General features: G+C 34.6%; 1 protein-coding gene across 2 annotated transcripts; it reads left to right on the forward strand.

Moving 5' to 3' along the window:
- The first annotated feature begins 126 nt into the window (after positions 1–126).
- On the forward strand, positions 127–15,048 carry LOC131937544 (uncharacterized). 2 transcript variants are annotated; one of them, XM_059295066.1, is made up of 14 exons: positions 127–342; positions 2,253–2,453; positions 2,736–2,902; positions 3,072–3,179; positions 7,597–7,698; positions 8,509–8,664; positions 9,025–9,231; positions 9,604–9,748; positions 10,138–10,315; positions 10,959–11,634; positions 11,811–12,118; positions 13,943–14,088; positions 14,237–14,397; positions 14,524–15,048. In XM_059295066.1, exons 1-13 carry the CDS (start codon positions 252–254, stop codon positions 14,365–14,367), a joined length of 2,616 nt encoding a protein of 871 aa, XP_059151049.1. In that variant the 5' UTR covers positions 127–251; the 3' UTR covers positions 14,368–14,397; positions 14,524–15,048. The 2 variants fall into 2 exon arrangements, with proteins under 2 accessions (XP_059151049.1, XP_059151050.1); XM_059295067.1 differs by having other exon boundaries at positions 11,811–12,019.
- The last annotated feature ends 4,120 nt before the right edge of the window (positions 15,049–19,168 follow it).

Here is a 19,168-nt window from a genome sequence, read left to right on the forward strand (position 1 = left end):
TAGCTGAGTGTATCAAGCGCAAGTGTGTGTATCTTGAAAATATAAATAGATCTAGAATTCTAAAATCTTCAGTTAAGGAAATAAATTACAGTCGGAAAAACAAAAATAATGTCACGTGACATGAATGTTTCCTACAGCCAGGACAAGCCTGGATCACAACAGAACCGTAGCACAGATTTTTCATGTATGGCTGCTGTTTTTAGAAAATCGATATTCCGTTTTTACAGTATTTAGAAATTGTAGAGCTACATATGGAGACAAAAAATATCCAAACCTATTTTGTTAGAAATATCGAAGATGGTCAAACCGTATCTTTATCGGGAGAAGGAGAGTTTTGCATCGGTGAGTCAGCTTCTTATTTTTTAGGCTTAGGCCTTAGGGCGCCTTAGGCTGCCTTAGTTAGTAGTTAGTAGTTAGTAAACTAGTTAGGGCCTTAGGGGCCTAAATAATAAATATTCAAATAATAATTAGATCTATAAATAATTAATAGACCTACTAAAAATTAAATTATTAGGGCCTAGTAAACTATATTTAGTATATTACTATTTATAGGTAGATAGAATATCATTAATATATACGAAGTGACTACGAAGTGACTACGCGTCTCGCAAAGCGTGGCCCCTAAAGAATAGACTACGCGTCTCGCAGGTTTGATTTGCCATCTTGAAATTAAAAATGCTTATTTTTTAGTTTTACATCACATCTGCTGCGGTTGAGTCAACAGTGTGCCAGGTGTAGTTTGAAGTTCATAGACCGGAGTTCAGAGTTCGAACCCGGGGTTAGCTAGTTTTTTGTTTTTTTTACATTTTTTTTTCATGTTGAAAATATGACGTAGACTATGATTCTTTTTTTTTTTTTTTAATAAAATTTCAAACCATCGTCACTGGCGTGATTGCTTGCCTTACGTTTACTATCCAGTGAGTGGAAAATCCCACCATGGCCCACGGTCGCGAGGTCACTGAGTTCAGCAGGCCAAAAGCATACGTCATAGACGTTCACACGAGATCGTCTGTCTTCACTTCTCTCTTCCTCCCACCCCCTCTCCCCTCAAGCAAATTGAAATTTTTTTTTGAGTTCACATAGGATAAATAATATAGACTTAGATCTACTATCACGCATGCTAGATAGCTAGGCCTAAAGGTTAAAGGACAGTTTGATTTAACTAGGTTGCTGCTAGATCTAGGACTATCATCTGACCCATCCTGACCTCACAAACTTTCCTTGACACTACAACACTGTACTGTTTGTTTACAAGTACTAGACTCTTAGGTGTTGAAATAATATAAATACACTTAAACTCGATCTAGATCTATGTCAACATTAAATTGTTACCACGAAAAAAAAAAAAATCGTTTTTTTTTTAGATCGCGTGCCACCTAGGGTAAAGATTAAGCGTAACGCGGAGCGAACTGCGCAAAGGCGGCCTTACGCGTAACGCGGAGCGAACCGCGCAAATGCGGCCTAATATATATATAGTACTAAGTAGGCCTATAGGCCTATACTATATAATAGTATATATTATAATAATAGTATAGTAGGCCTATAGTATTATACTATATACTATATAGGGGGCCTACTATTTAGTAAATTTTAAATTTACTATTATTAATATTAATATTAGGCCTAAAAGTAATAGACTTAACAGAGCTAGACTACTTATTAAACTTAAAACAATTAAACTTAGACTTAGGACTTAGACTTAAGTGAACTATTCGAAAGTATTACTATTAAAAGTAATAAAAGTCTAAATCTCTAACTCTAAACTCATATTAGGTTAATTTAACCGTAAAGCTGGGCACTAGGCACTATGGTACTAACTAGTTATAGATCTAGGATGATATTTAGAATCGACCCTTTGAATCCCGGACAGATCGTCGCCCCAGTTGGCACCAAGCCCCCAAAAAATTACTATTAACTAATCTACTACTTCTGAGGTAACAACCGCTACTCATGACTACTCACTGTTCCTATATCACAAATAAGGGGTCATCCATAAATGACGTCACATTTGAAGAAGGGGGGTCCATAATTTTGTGACGGTATGTGATGGGGAGGAGGGGGCTTCAGATGTTGTGATGTCACACTTTTGCATTATTATTTCTAGCAAATTATTATTTCCTACAATGTTATACCATTTAAAAAGTGGGTTTCAGAAAATAGCCACTAGCATGGATTCACATAGTTTCTGTCATTTTTATCTCCATGAAAACAATATGATGTATCCACATTATAATAAAATTTTCATTTGTTAGGCCTGACTCAGAGTGAATGTATAGCATGCTTAAGCAAATCACAACCAGCTACAGCCTCTCACCATGAAGAAGACATTGTGGTTCCATTAATGATTATAACGGTTTGGAAAACTTCAGGGGTTACTGTTTCACCAGCCAGTCGAGATCTTAAATGTCACTTAAATGGAGCTGACATTGGATCTGAAGCTAATATAATTCCAGGTCAATGATCTTTGATATAATACTAAATGTCTTTGCTTATTATTTTCAATTAAGAAATCAATATAGACATGTATTGTTTACAAATACTTTGGTGTTGAAGTCTGTTTACATGTTTCCTTGATTATAAGGCATAAAAGGTCTTATCAAATGTATTATTTTGTTTAAAAGTTATTTAGTTGTAATGTTTTGTTTTTTAACTTCAGTTTAAGCCATGGTTAGTTATCAATTATGCCCAGTAATATATAAAATAATATATAAAAAAGAATCTTATTATTTCCATAGGTAATCAAATTGAAGTGGGTGACAAAATTCTCGAGCTACTCGATGGTGTAGCAGCTAAACCACAACGCAGGCACCTGCCTCTCACTCCAGGCGTTCCTGTTCATCCCACCCCACCACCCAAGCCACAGCGCTCTGTCAATGGTTCCAAATGTTTTTCTCCAGATAGTGTTAGTAAAACTTCATTCACTTAAAAGTACTTGTCTCAGTTTAATTAAATGCCACCTCTAAATCAAGATTACTAATGAGACAAAAAGGACAAGACATACTGACTTCTACTTTTTTATGTTGAAATTTAAATGATAAAAAATGATATATAACTCAATAATTAATTGTTAGGAAACTCAAGTAAAAGACATTGGCCGAGATGCTCTCAGAGAATGGTGCCTTGGCCAACTACCAGCTACAGAAAATGAGTTGTTAGAGAAGGCAAAAAGCCCTGAACAAGTGAGTAGTTTTTTAGCATGGTTATGGCCTAAACCTGGCAGGTTCAACCAAGCTGGGAAGGTCTGCGCGGGTAGGGGTCAGACGAAAGCTAGCACCCTGGTCCTCCAGGTTGGGGGTTGAGCATAAGGCTAGCAACCTTATCTCGTAAAACAAATTACCCGCTACAGAAACGCAGACAGAGAGAAACAAAGACAGCTCGGACCAGGGGAAAAATGGATCTCCCGATGGAGAATTTATGAAGCCGGGTGGTGAAAGCCAATATGTATTGGAAACCACCAGGTCGACCACCATTATTTCCACTAGGACCACCATCAATATTGGAGCTTGGAATGTCCGCACGATGTACGAAGCTGGAAAAGCAACCCAAGTAGCAGCAGAAATGAGACGCTATAAAATAGCTATCCTGGGTGTCAGCGAATCAAGGTGGACTGGCTCAGGACAAAAAAGGCTGATATCAGGAGAGCTACTGCTGTACTCAGGTCATGAGGATGAAAATGCACCACATACTCAAGGAGTTGCACTCATGCTATCAAATCAAGCACAAAGGGCTCTCATCGGATGGGAGGCACACTGCCCGCGGATCATAACAGCTACCTTTAAAACTAAAATAAGACGAATAAACATGGACATAATACAGGCCTACGCCCCAACAAATGACAGCAAAGAGGAGGACAAAGACGAATTCTACAACAGGCTAATGACCATTATCCAGAACCGCCCAAGAAGAAACATCCTTATACTCATGGGCGACTTCAATGCTAAGATTGGAAGCGACAACAGAGGATATGAAGAATGTATGGGACAGCAGGGTTTAGGTGAGATGAACGAAAACGGAGAAAGATTTGCTGACTTGTGTGCCACAAATAATTTAGTCATTGGTGGTAGTCTCTTTCATCATAAAAGGATACATAAAGCTACTTGGGTATCACCCGACCTATCTACAGAAAACCAGATAGACCATATATGTATCATAAAAAAGTTCAGGAGATCACTTCAGGATGTACGCGTCAAGAGAGGAGCTGATGTTGCTTCAGACCATCACCTACTGGTAGCTAAAGTAAAACTCAAGCTGAAGAAAAACATGTTGGAAAACAAAAGGAAATACAGGTACAACACAGGCCTGCTAAAGGACCCATCTAAACTCAACGAATTTAAACTTCATATGTCCAATAGGTTCCAGGTACTACAAGAACTAATAGAAGAAGAGACGATAGAGGAAACATGGGAAAAAACTAAAAGTATATTAACATCAACATGCGAAGAAGTGCTAGGCCCTATCAAAAGACAAGCGAAGGAATGGATATCAGCAGATACCATGAAAATTATTGAAGAGAGAAAAAGAAAGAAGGTAACATTAAACAACAGCCGCACACGGGCTACGAAATTAAAAGCACTGGAAGAATACACCGAAACGAACAAAAATGTAAAGAAACACATAAGGAAAGACAAACGGAGCTATTTGGAACTGCTGGCAAGAGAAGCGGAAGAAGCACTGTACCATGGTAATATTAGGGACGTGTACAATACAATTAAGAAGATATCTGGTAAGTACAGTAAGCCAGAGAGGCCAGTGAAAACCAAAGATGGAAAGACAATACCTGATGCGGAAGGACAGATGAAGAGATGGGTGGAACATTTTGAAGAACTACTGAATAGACCAACACCAGAGTGCACGCAAGACATACCACCAGCTGAAAGTGACCTCCCTATAGACTGCAACCCACCTTCAAAAGAAGAGATACATAGAGCTATAAAGCAGCTGAAAAATTGGAAGGCTCCAGGAATAGATGGTATACCGGCAGAAGCACTGACAGCAGATATAGAAACTAGCACCACACTACTATACACACTCTTCAAGAAAATCTGGGAAGATGAACAAATACCAGAGGAGTGGAAGGAGGGACTACTCATAAAGCTTCCAAAGAAAGGCGATCTTAGTGCATGCTCTAACTATAGAGGGATAACACTTTTGTCCATCCCAGGCAAAGTCTTCAACAGAATATTATTAAACAGAATGAAGGAAGCCATAGATCCCCAGCTTCGAGATCAACAGGCGGGCTTTAGGAAGGAAAGGTCATGCATAGACCAAATTGCTACCCTGCGCATCATCATTGAACAGACCCAAGAGTGGAACTCATCTCTCTATATTAATTTCATAGACTATGAGAAGGCCTTTGATAGCCTGGATAGGCAGTCAATGTGGAAATTGTTGAGACACTACGGGGTGCCACAGAAAATAGTCAACATTATTATGTCTTCATATGAAGGTCTCAAGTGTAGAGTAGTGCATGGCCAACAGACTACAGAGGCCTTCCCAGTACGGACCGGAGTAAGGCAGGGTTGCCTACTTTCACCATTCCTGTTCCTACTGGCCATAGACTGGGTTATGAAGATGTCAACAGAGAAAACGCGAAACGGTATACAGTGGACATTGTGGAGCCAGCTGGATGACCTGGACTTTGCTGACGACCTGGCCCTCCTTTCTCACACACAACAGCAAATGCAGGATAAAACCAACAGGGTTGCAAATTTTTCTACAAGCCTGGGTCTGAACATCCACAGAGGGAAAAGTAAAGTTCTCAAAGTCAATACATCAAACAACAACCCTATAACACTGGCAGAAGAAGCCCTAGAAGAAGTGGATAGATTCACCTACCTTGGAAGTATTGTTGATAAGCAGGGTGGGACAGAAGCAGACATAAAAATAAGGACGGGTAAGGCAAGAGCAGTCTTCAACCAACTAAAAAATGTTTGGGGTTCGGGAGATTTAACCCTTAGAATAAAAATCCGGATCTTCAACACACTAGTAAAACCTGTTTTACTCTATGGAGCTGAGACATGGAGAATAACTGCTATAAATAAGAAGAAAATACAATCATTTATAAACGCATGTCTCAGAAAGATCCTGCGAATTCGCTGGCCTAAAACCATCAGAAATGATGTTCTATGGCAACGGACAAATCAACTGCCAGTGGAAGTAGAGATCCTCCAGAGAAAATGGAAATGGATTGGCCACACACTCAGGAAGCCTGTATCCAGCATAACAAGACAGGCCCTCACCTGGAATCCACAAGGCAGGAGGAAGAGAGGCAGACCAAGAAAGACCTGGAGACGTGACCTGGAAGAAGACACCAAGAAGATTGGATACACCTGGGGACAGTTGGAGAGACTAGCCCTGGACAGAGACGTCTGGAAAGCTCTTGTCAGCGGCCTATGTCCCAGTAGGGACGACAGGCAAACATGACATGACATATGGCCTAAAATAATTAGATTATTTTAAAATATATTGGATGCAGTCTTAGTAATCGTTTTCATAACACAGAGTGTGTGTACCAAGTGCTTTGCCTTTTTGTATAGGGTTACATGACATGTATGGGGGTGGCAGTAGTCTGTAAAGTTTAATCTTTGGAGTGATATTTATTCTCTTTAAAAAGTTTTTAAACTTGCTAATTCAAATTAGGTCTGTTATATGGTTGTTGATCCTCCAAAAACAAAAAACTATTTTTTATTTAAAAAATAAAATCCTGTCACGAGGTGAATAGTGACAAAAGTTTCCTGCCATTTAAGTGGTTAGTGAAAACATGGCAGGACTTAGTGTGATATGCATATTGATCAACAAAGTATAGAGTAGTATAAGCACAAATTAAAGTTACCCTTTTGGAAACAGCAGTCAGTAAGACTAAGTAAATTATATCTGTTTCTGTGCCATCAGCACATAATGGGGATTTTCAGAAAAATGTGCAACAGGAAAAATGCGCAAATACAGAATTATTATACTAATACAGTTTTATTTGGTCATAATCATGGAAAGATCTTGTTGAACTTGTTGTTTTTTGCTAACATCTTAGAATTATTGGCCTCAAAAAAAATTCTGTGTTCATTTTTCTGGTTAACTATTAATATTATGATAGTGTGGTCAGTTTTGTGCCCAACTGCCTTAGTTTTCCTAATGTGAATTAGGAACCTGTTAGGCCTGAAAGGGAAACTTTACTAGGATAAATTGGTTGAATTATTCTTTTTAGTTCTTTGAGTTCTATTAATTGTATAAAATAAGATTATTCTTATAAAACATGTTATTGGTGTTATTTTTCTTTTTGCCTTAAATGGTTTTATGGGTATCCCTTATACAGTAATGTATCTATACATAAGATCTAAAGATTTTGTTGAGTTTTTGGTTCTCAAATTTCTATTCACCATTAAATAGAGTTTTAAAGTTGGTTGGCTTAGAGTAGTTCCTTCACCTGCACAACTAGACCTTTTTTTGTTGGTATCAAGCTTTAATAATCTTGCAAATGATGTGTGGGATCAGTTGGTCAGAAGTAGAAATTACACTATATACTATTCCCACAATTTGAATTATCTGTAATTGAGAAATGATTTTGACAATTTTTTTAATTAGCTTTTTTTTCTCTTCTAGTTAGCCAATCTGGCAGCTAGTTATCTTACAAGACACATCAACTTACATACAGATGTAGTTGTATCCACTGAACTCACTGATCGCATTTTCAAAATGATGCAGGTAGTGTATTTATGAAACCTTTATAATTATGCTAGAAGATAGAAAAGTAATATCTTTATTTTCAAGTTTTTAAACCAAATTTTTAAAAAGTATTTGAAGCCTGTGTTACAATAGAAATAGTACCAAAGTGAAATAAACATGTAACTGGCAGATTTCTGCTCATATAAAACATAATAAAACAAAAAAAATTTTTAAAATTTATAACATCAAGCTTTTAATGATCTCATGATTTTTAGTGATTCCTAATTTATGAAGTTGAAAAAATAAAAAAAATATTTGCTTTAAAACATCATCTGAAAGACAATTATCTGCCCCTGTGAAAGCATCTGTCCGTGACCATATTTTGCAGATGACAGCCAGTTCTTTATCTTTTTGCCTCCCCTTAGTTTCAAATAGTTTAAAAACCTTATTGCCTACCCATTATAGCCTTCACTAGATCGACTGATTCTACAACTGTAAACATTCTTGTGAACCACAGCTCACCAGACTGATAATGTGATCGCATCTCCCCTTTAACCGTTTAAATAACCTTTGATGACTAATTAAACATCTAATTAAATTTAAAAATATAAAGACTTGTATTATCATTAAATAGGAACCTATCTTAAAAGTTTGAACGAAATCGCTGCATTAGAAGTTTGTCAAAATTGAGTTACAAGATTCGCCACGAACAAGCAAATAAACAAACAGACATTGCGAACTAAATAAAAGCTTGTAAAAAACAGGCTTGTCTTCAATAGACTTTTTACAAATACTAGCAATTAGGTTAGATTCTTGAGCACCCATTTTTGTATCCTTTCAAAATAATAGGAGGTTGCCCATCACAGAAAAGATATTTTACGTCGATTTCTTCAAGAAGTAATTAATGAAGTTGTGAGTGAAGAGAAGGACAACAGAGAGAAAACAGACAACATACAGCACAGTACAGTGACAACTGTACTTGTGGAAATATTGCGTCAGTTTCTGGTAATTATTTTAAGACTAACCAAAGCATAAAGTATAAGGCAGACTGGTTATATTTGTCAGTGTGATATTTTGTCACTGAATCATGTTTATAATAAACAGATCAAAATAAATGTTGTCAAGTTTGAGCTGACCTAGTTATTTGTTGCTCTAGATTGTATCCTCTTTCTCTGCTTTAGAGCTAACCAGAATTACATAAAAGCCTTCAAATTTTTTTTTTACAATTCACTCTAATTGCTAGGTGGGTTTTATTGACAGCTGATTTTAAAACCATGAATTTAAAGTGAAATGAATATATCTTATATCCTATAGTTTTAATTAAATAGTGATGTAGTTTGTTTATGATCAGAAAATATCTTTCAGGACCCAGGCTATTTGGTACTGATATGTTTACAACTTCTGCGGGCTCTAAGCCACATCCCAGGTAATGTGAAGACTATGGTGACCAGCCACACCACTGCTGCAGTCCTAGGCAGCATGGCAGTGTACAAGGAGGATGCTGTGGTACAGAATAATTGTTTAGATATCCTGGCTAAAATGGCAACTTATGTGCCAGCTGTCCTAGAAAAGGTAGGAGATCCTAACATTGCACTCCAAGTTTTGCCCAAGTTTGTAATAAAGTAGGGATAAATGATGTGAAGGCTTGCTTTAAAATTGTATGTTATAGAACACTATATTTTTTATTACGAGCTCTTGGTCCAAATAGCTATGAGAATTGTAAGAAGTCAGCAATATTCTATTTTGTTGAGGTCTCTTTTGATGAATGTATTTTTAAGCACTTCTTGTGTCCAGCTCTTCATTTTAATGTAGTTTCAAAAAGAAGGTTAAAAGTCAATGTATTATGTCAGCATGTCAAGGCTTGCTTTTTCTCATCTAATCTGTGTACAAGTGAAAATTGTTTGAAACAAGACAAAAAAACAAACAATTTTTTTTAACTAACAGCCACCAATGAAAGAATCAACAATAGATCTAGTTGTCATGGCAATGACTATGCACTCCAAAAATTTGACTGTAGTACAAGCAGGAATAAGAACGTTGGCTAACTTAGCTTCATCTCTTCATTCATTGTCATTTGCATCTATGAAAAGTAAGATTTTTAATTTTTTTTTTTAATTTGAAACTCCTAAGAGATGAAGTTTTATACGTTAGGAATTATACCATTTTTTAATCAAGAAGTAAAGTAGTAACGAACCTGGTAATCAATATGTAGATGAAGTAGAGTTCACCTGTTTCTGTAACCTCAGCATATGAAAGGATAGTGTGGCTGGGTAACCTTAACTGTCCCTAACATGAGTCAGGTGGCCATCAACCTTTACTTTCCCTGACACTTTTGGGTCAGTAGACGTGCACAAGAAGTGGAGTTGTTTACTTAAGGACTAATTATAGAACAGATAAAAGTGTGATGTAAACTTCATAGCTAGATACTTACTTTGTACATTAGTCACAAATCAATTTATTTTACCAATATATTTTTAGGATCCCCTTATCAGGAATTACGGAATTATGTGACAACTGTGATCTCAGTGTTAGAATACCTTTACAGCAACACACTGGCTCATGTAAGAAATGCATTGGGCGTCTTCTGTGCTGATCTGACTGTTAAAACTGATGGCAGAAGATTTCTCTTTGAGTATGCTAAAATGGAGCAATTAAAGTAAGCCTTTTAATATAACAGCTTTAATTTTGAACGCTGCTTTTTTTAATTAGTTTCAAAACTGATCAATGTCAATTTTAAAGTAAGGCTAGAGATATTTTAGAACCTCTTGAATAATGTTTTTGTGAGTAGAGTGTTATTATAATTTTTACCTTTGTCAAAGTTTGTGAAAAATTATTTTTAGAGGCAAGTGTTAAGTGTTTAGGGAAAGTGTTAAATCTTGTATTTATTGAGTAAAAAATTAATTGTAACAAAACTAGAGTGAGGATTTAGCTGTATATTTTTTCAAAGTTTGTGAAAAATTATTTTTAGAGGCAAGTGTTAAGTGTTTAGGGAAAGTGTTAAATCTTGTATTTATTGAGTAAAAAATTAATTGTAACAAAACTAGAGTGAGGATTTAGCTGTATATTTTTTCAAAGTTTGTGAAAAATTATTTTTAGAGGCAAGTGTTAAGTGTTTAGGGAAAGTGTTAAATTTTGTATTTATTGAGTAAAAAATTAATTGTAACAAAACTAGAGTGAGGATTTAGCTGTATATTTTGAGATTTTTAATTGACCACAATTATTGAAGAGTCATAAATATTTGTAAAACATTTCTATTTTTTAAATATTTATTTGGGTAAATGTATAACCAATTTTTATAGGAGCCAAAAAAAACTGTGGGAGCTTATGCCAGATGTGCCAATAAGAAACAAAGACACAAGAAGCAAGTCAGAAATCTCAGAAGATAATGTTGATTCTGGGAATGAAAATGACAACGAAGCTGAAGATATGAAGAATGAATGTGATGGAAATAATTCAACCTCTGGAATTTTAAAAAGATCAAGATCATTTGAAAACTTGAGGAATCCAGACAGAAGAGTTTCTTTTGTGGAAGAAAGTGATTTGGCCTCATTTTCTGATGGTTCCTCATCAAGTGAATCGTCCCATGGCTCCCCCTCCACTGTGATGAAGGATGGAAGTGACAGCCCAGACATTCAAGTCCTTTCACGCTCCATCATCTACCCCACCAGGGCCACTAGTGACAGTGTGGAGAGTGAGGTTGCTGTATATGATAGCCAGAGTGACCTGGAGCAGACGTTAACTCCCGCTAAACCAACCCGTCGACCAATCTTAGTTCCCCTTGTGCACATTAATAGTCAGTCTGACAGTGATGCTGATGTTTTTGTGGATTCCCCTTCAGTTACATCCTGTAAGGACAAGGACTCTCCTACTGTGATTACACCCTCACTCAGGTACTCTCAAACTCCTGTGGATCTGACAGACTTTCGTTTTACTGCTGCAGATGTTATCTTTATGAAACGACTAATGAGTGTGCAGGTAGGAAGCCAACCATTAAAACAAGAACTCTTTTATTATGAATTTTAAAATTGTCACTCAGCACTTCTGTTTTGTAAAATGGCATTTTACATTTTAGGAAATTAAACTTTTTAAAAATGTTTCTATTATTTATAATGATGAGTTAGTTCCTTGATACTCTGATGATTTCTTTGCAGGTGACATGCCATGTTTGCTCTGCTTCAGTTCAAGGCCAAAATCCCAAAGTCCTCAAACTATTAGACATGCCTCTGATGGAACTTTTAAGTCAACCAGGCATCCCTAATGCTGTCTGGCAATTTGCTAGCTGTCAGTTTGATGAAGGAGCAACCCTCATGGACATTGATCCTGCAGCTGTGATTGCCATTATAGATGCTGTCAGATACAAGTATGTTGACATTATAGATGCTGTCAGATACAAGTATGTTGACATTATAGATGCTGTCAGATACAAGTATGTTGACATTATAGATGCTGTCAGATACAAGTATGTTGACATTATAGATACTGTCAGATACAAGCTTGAGAGTAAATTTAATCACAGCCCAGCAATCATCTCCTCCTGATTGCCCTCCTAGAAATATTAATCCAGTCCTAAAAAAGTCCTTTATTTGAAAGAAAGAATAAATGAATGTACCTGTTTCAACTTAAACCAAAATTAAGTTTAAGACATTTCTGCCTCTTAGTTTTCAAAAACAACACTAAGTACTAATAGGTACAAGGGAGTACATTGTTCTGTGGTAATTGATAGTGTGTAATGTATTGTTCTGTGGTAATTGATAGTGTGTAATGTATTGTTCTGTGCTAATTGATAGTGTGTAATGTATTGTTCTGTGGTAATTGATAGTGTGTAATGTATTGTTCTGTGGTAATTGATAGTGTGTAATGTATTGTTCTGTGCTAATTGATAGTGTGTAATGTATTGTTCTGTGCTAATTGATAATGTGTAATGTATTGTTCTGTGCTAATTGATAGTGTGTAATGTATTGTTCTGTGCTAATTGATAGTGTGTAATGTATTGTTCTGTGCTAATTGATAGTGTGTAATGTATTGTTCTGTGCTAATTGTTAGTGTGTAATGTATTGTTCTGTGCTAATTGATAGTGTGTAATGTATTGTTCTGTGCTTATTGATAGTGTGTAATGTATTGTTCTGTGCTAATTGATAGTGTGTAATGTATTGTTCTGTGCTAATTGATAGTGTGTAATGTATTGTTCTGTGCTAATTGATAGTGTGTAATGTATTGTTCTGTGCTAATTGATAGTGTGTAATGTATTGTTCTGTGCTAATTGATAGTGTGTAATGTATTGTTCTGTGCTAATTGATAGTGTGTAATGTATTGTTCTGTGCTAATTGTTAGTGTGTAATGTATTGTTCTGTGCTAATTGATAGTGTGTAATGTATTGTTCTGTGCTTATTGATAGTGTGTAATGTATTGTTCTGTGCTAATTGATAGTGTGTAATGTATTGTTCTGTGCTAATTGATAGTGTGTAATGTATTGTTCTGTGCTAATTGATAGTGTGTAATGTATTGTTCTGTGCTAATTGATAGTGTGTAATGTATTGTTCTGTGCTAATTGATAGTGTGTAATGTATTGTTCTGTGCTAATTGATAGTGTGTAATGTATTGTTCTGTGCTAATTGATAGTGTGTAATGTATTGTTCTGTGCTAATTGATAGTGTGTAATGTATTGTTCTGTGCTAATTGATAGTGTGTAATGTATTGTTCTGTGCTAATTGATAGTGTGTAATGTATTGTTCTGTGCTAATTGATAGTGTGTAATGTATTGTTCTGTGCTAATTGATAGTGTGTAATGTATTGTTCTGTGCTAATTGATAGTGTGTAATGTATTGTTCTGTGCTAATTGATAGTGTGTAATGTATTGTTCTGTGCTAATTGATAGTGTGTAATGTATTGTTCTGTGCTAATTGATAGTGTGTAATGTATTGTTCTGTGCTAATTGATAGTGTGTAATGTATTGTTCTGTGCTAATTGATAGTGTGTAATGTATTGTTCTGTGCTAATTGATAGTGTGTAATGTATTGTTCTGTGCTAATTGATAGTGTGTAATGTATTGTTCTGTGCTAATTGATAGTGTGTAATGTATTGTTCTGTGCTAATTGATAGTGTGTAATGTATTGTTCTGTGCTAATTGATAGTGTGTAATGTATTGTTCTGTGCTAATTGATAGTGTGTAATGTATTGTTCTGTGCTAATTGATAGTGTGTAATGTATTGTTCTGTGCTAATTGATAGTGTGTAATGTATTGTTCTGTGCTAATTGATAGTGTGTAATGTATTGTTCCATACAGAATGCTTGCTTTTGATCTGGTCAAGAAAAGTCTGCAGCTACTTGTACAGAGTCTGACACTAAAGCTCCACACTAAGATGTTTGCTATAACGGAGGAGGTATTTGCCAGTGTCCTAAGGGACACAACTCTCTCATCTATTTTGTCAGGTAATAGTTGCTCCATTGACAGCTTATTTTTAAAGTGTCTTAAAACCATAGTACTAAACATATTTCACATTTAATAAAAGTATTTATGAAATTCCAAAAGTTTGTATTAATGAAATTCCAATTTAAGTCAATGTTTTCTGTTTAAAAGATGAAGATTTTGTCAGCTCTATTGAGGTGGATCTACACAAATTCAAAGAAAGTGTCTGCCACCCGTCTTCTGTTACACCACACGTTGAAAATTTAAATCTCCTAGTGAGAAGAACTCAGCTTGATGACTAGTAGATTACAAATTTTAAATGGCAAAAAATGGTATGTTGTCTAATATATTTTTTATAACTCAGTTAAATGCTCCAAAAATAAATCAGGCCAGCAATTAAAACTATAATAGAGAATTTGTAGAGAAGTTATAAAAAAATGTGTTTCCTCCCTCACCAGGTGTGTGTCTAGTAAAGGCAAGCATGACAGTAGTAGCTTGATAGTATACCTCACTTTGTATAGAACAGTTTCATTCTATTTGCTTAGTCCTCAAGTTACTGGTTTAAATTTCCTAAAGTCATTGGGATAAAATGTATTTTTATTGATGTATTTGTTTTACAGTTCATGCAATTAAGTCTGAAACAGTTGATTTTAAGTGATTATGGTGTCAATGTCATGAATTATAGTTTGTTGAGTTATGTACTTAGAATGATCATTGAAAATTGTTTCTGAACTAAACATTTTGAAACAATTTCTAAATATGATTGCTATTGTCATGTTAAAATATAAAAGAATCTCAAAATATTTTTAGACAAATCTAATTCCAGCTATAGTTGATTTTAAAATGAGATTTATAAATAGTGCACCACTAACTTATGAGCAGGTTAAAACTTAGCAATAAAAAAAACCTCATCAAGCTGACTGTATCATGCCAGTTAAATTATTTTTATTTTTGTATTCATACAATTTTTAAAAAAATCTTTTAAAAATGATAGTCGACTGGTGAGACAAATAACTCTACGGTGGTGAGACAAATAACTTTAGACTGTGGTGAGACAAATAACTCTAGACAGTGGTGAGACAAATAACTCTAGACTGTGGTGAGACAAATAACACTAGACTGGGGTGAGACAAATAACACTAGACTGTGGTGAGACAAATAACACTAGACTGGGGTGAGACAAATATCTCTACAGTGGTGAGACAAAAAACACTAGACTGTGGTGAGACAAATGACTGTGGTGAGACAAATAACACTAGACTGTGGTGAGACAAATAATTCTAGACTGGTGAGACAAATAACTCTAGACTGTGGTGAGACAAATTAGACTGGTGAGACAAATATCTCTACAGTGGTGAGACAAATAACTCTAGACTGGTGAGACAAATATCTCTAGTGGTGAGACAAATAACACTACTGTGGTGAGACAAATAACTTTAGACTGTGGTGAGACAAATAACTTTAGACTGTGGTGAGACAAATAACTTTAGACTGTGGTGAGACAAATAACTTTAGACTGTGGTGAGACAAATAACTTTAGACTGTGGTGAGACAAATAACTTTAGACTGTGGTGAGACAAATAATGTTAGACTGTGGTGAGACAAATAACTCTAGACTGTGGTGAGACAAATAACTCTAGACTGTGGTGAGACAAATAATGTTAGACTGTGGTGAGACAAATAACTCTAGACTGTGGTGAGACAAATAACTCTAGACTGTGGTGAGACAAATATCTCTACAGTGGTGAGACAAATAACTCTAGACTGTGGTGAGACAAATAACACTAGACTGTGGTGAGACAAATAACACTAGACTGGTGAGACAAATAACACTAGACTGGGGTGAGACAAAATATCATTAGACTGGTGAGAATTCAATCAAAACAAAAGTTATCAATCCTGAGGTGCTTTGAGAATAGCTGCATCATCAGTGTTTTCATTGGTTGAATCTTTTTGTATGACAAACCAAAACATGGATGTTAATCTTAAAACTTAATGAAAAGGTGTGTTTGAACATAAAACATTTCATTTTTATTTATTGTGCTGTTAAATGAAAGAATTTTATCTTGATCATTGGACGAAAAAACTTTCATGGAACTTTATGTTGCAGATTACAATTTGAAACAATAAAATAAAAAAGTGTTCATATATTTGAAACAATATACAAGAAACAAATCTGAAAGTATACATTTGTGTCACAAACAAAAACTAAAAGCCAACACGTTTTGCTGTGGGTCTGGAGGAGGGTGGTTCAAAAGCAATGTATAGAGGTTTTTTTTAAAATTAAGACAGCACTACTTTAATATAGTCTAATATAGTTTTAAAATAAATAAAACAAGTTGAAAGGACAACCATAAAAATTATTAAGTCAGTGTTGCATAATAGATAATTGATATGCATGAAGTTTGACTTCAATGCCAGCCAATGTTCCCCCTCCTATCCTCTACACATGTATATATGCCCAAAATCTGGCTCTTGAGAAATATCCAAAGCTAGTCTGATTTGACTTTTTAAAGATCAGACTTGAAACTTAATCATTCTATGTATTCCATTCCATTGACTCCTTGTTAAGGTTGTGATATTTTTCTTATTAAAAATCTTATTTTTTCGATTGCACAATTTACCAGAGTACTACTTTTGCCACAATATTTATACCTTGCTTAAATTGAAAATGGTATACATTTTTTGGTTTAAAAAACCACATTTTAATTAAGTTTTTTTAAAATTTGAAACACTTTTTTGAAAATGAAATTTAAAAGCTAGTATTACAATCAAGATCTCAGTATTAATAATTTTTAATGTTTTATTATTTTAATGATGGTTCATTATTTTAAAAGCCATTGTCGTTCTTCCCCCCCCCCTCCCCAATAGTGTATTTATTTATATGTTCAAGGTTTTAAATAATTAAACTTCAAGACTATGGGGTAGTTTTAGACTTAAAGGCCCTTTTGTTATTGAAAGAAGGGATCATTAAAAATCAGATTGTCAACACCTCCACCAGAAAGTGAGATTGTGTTCATTATTGTCTATATTTTGATGTTTCATTATGAAGCATATACTGCCATTTGCCTATGTTCTTGTATTTTAAAACATTAGACCCAATGTTCTACTTCATTTTGTCAGTTAAAGCATTGGCCATTAATCATGAAAAATATTTTCAGTGAATTGTTTTTTTCTTAAATGATAATGATATATTTGGTAATTATTTACTATATTTTTATTTATTTAACAATGTTTCAAGTTTGGTGTATTTATTTATTAATCCAGTTATTGTTAATTCTCTCCCTACTCCCTTACAATTTTATCTGGGTAATACAACAAATGTGATAGCCTAAATAAAAAACAAGTTGAACACACTGATTGTAAAGCTAAGATTTTAAACTTATTGTGCATTAATTATTGTACATTAATTACCTGGCATCATAACTTACATAACAAAATGTGTGAATATTTTCATTAATCACATGATATCATATTATATATAGGCAAGGGTTGTGACTGACCATGCATGTGGTATCACTTAGCTCAGATACTTCCTCTGTGATAAAATTAATATCGTGTGTATCACTTTTCTTAGGCAATGCTGGGGACTTAAGGGGCCACCTGTAACAGACAGCACACATCATTTTAGGGGCCACTTATAAATGACTTCACTCATCATTTAAGGGGCCACCTGTAACAGACAGCACACATTATTTTAGGGGCCACTTATAAATGACTTCACTCATCATTTAAGGGGCCACCTGTAACAGACAGCACACATTATTTTAGGGGCCACTTATAAATGACTTCACTCATCATTTAAGGGGCCATCAATAAGTGACCACATATTATTTTATGGCTACGTATAACTTAAATCTGCCAGAACAATTGTACTTGATTCAATACTTGAACTCTTTCAATGGTAATTCAATGTTTTTTAAACAGAAAAATCTGCATCCAAGAATAGCTTTGCTAGTTACAATTATTCATTATACATTTTATACACATAATTTACAATGTCTGTAGGTAAAAAGGTGATAGAGTTGATGCTTGTAGTGTACTGATGCAGACTGCCTAATGATGGGATAATGACAATCAGGTCATAAGGGTACCTCACTTGTGTAACTGACTTTCAGCTTTACTACCAACAGTTTTTGGTAAACTTGGCTCAAGATTATCCAACACATTTAGTCAACACTCCTGGTTTATGAAACACACATTTCAGTAGCTTTAACATATTTAATTCACCTTATGTAACAAGAAAGGTTATGAAACAGCACTATGCATGGTTGTGTTTTTTTTTGAGAAAGGGAGTTTATAATTGAATTAAAATTGTGAAAATAATTTTTTAGCTGATGTTTAGATAAGAAGTTTTGTAGTGATGTTACACTGATCTTTTATACAACCTATAGCTTTCTTGAGGTTTCTTCACTTCTTTATACTTGATAAACTATAATTTTATTTTCTGAAAATTATTAATGATCTGATGTTTTTAAATAAATAATGATGCTTAAGTGATTAATGAGATTGTGTTTTTTACATTAATAAGCATATATTTGTTCATATTGGGATGTTCAGTTTGTTCTGTTGCATTTTGAAGAACTAGTCATATACTTTAATATATGTATTGAAATAGATTTTTGTGGGAGGAAATAATTTCATCAAGATCCCTGATGTTACTTAAATGTGGCTGTTAATTATCAAAATAAATAGCAATATATATTGTGTGGTAAAAAAAAGATCTTTTAAATAACAATGCCTTTACATGTCTACATATTAATCAGATAATGCATGTCTTGCTGTCACTTTATTCAGTGCCCATGTCAGTTAAATCTGCATGTCAGTTGAATTGTGGTATATATTTTATCTATACCTTAGTAAGGTTTTGATAACAAGTTTAAAAATTAAAAAACTCAAAAGTGAACATTAATTATTTGCTCCAAGCTTTTTTTTAAAAATACAATCAACCTGACATTAGGATGTAGACATAGCTTTAACTTCCACACTCACAATTGTTTAAAATACACATTCCACATCAATTAGTAATGGTTTAATTAGAAGTTCACATGTGTATGTAGTAGTTGTGTAGAATCTCTGTATTTAATACAATTTCAATTTGAA

The sequence above is a fragment of the Physella acuta genome, unplaced genomic scaffold, assembly GCF_028476545.2.
Source record: "Physella acuta isolate Inbredline_101_S28 unplaced genomic scaffold, ASM2847654v3 ptg000213l, whole genome shotgun sequence".
In the NCBI taxonomy this organism is placed as follows: domain Eukaryota; kingdom Metazoa; phylum Mollusca; class Gastropoda; family Physidae; genus Physella; species Physella acuta.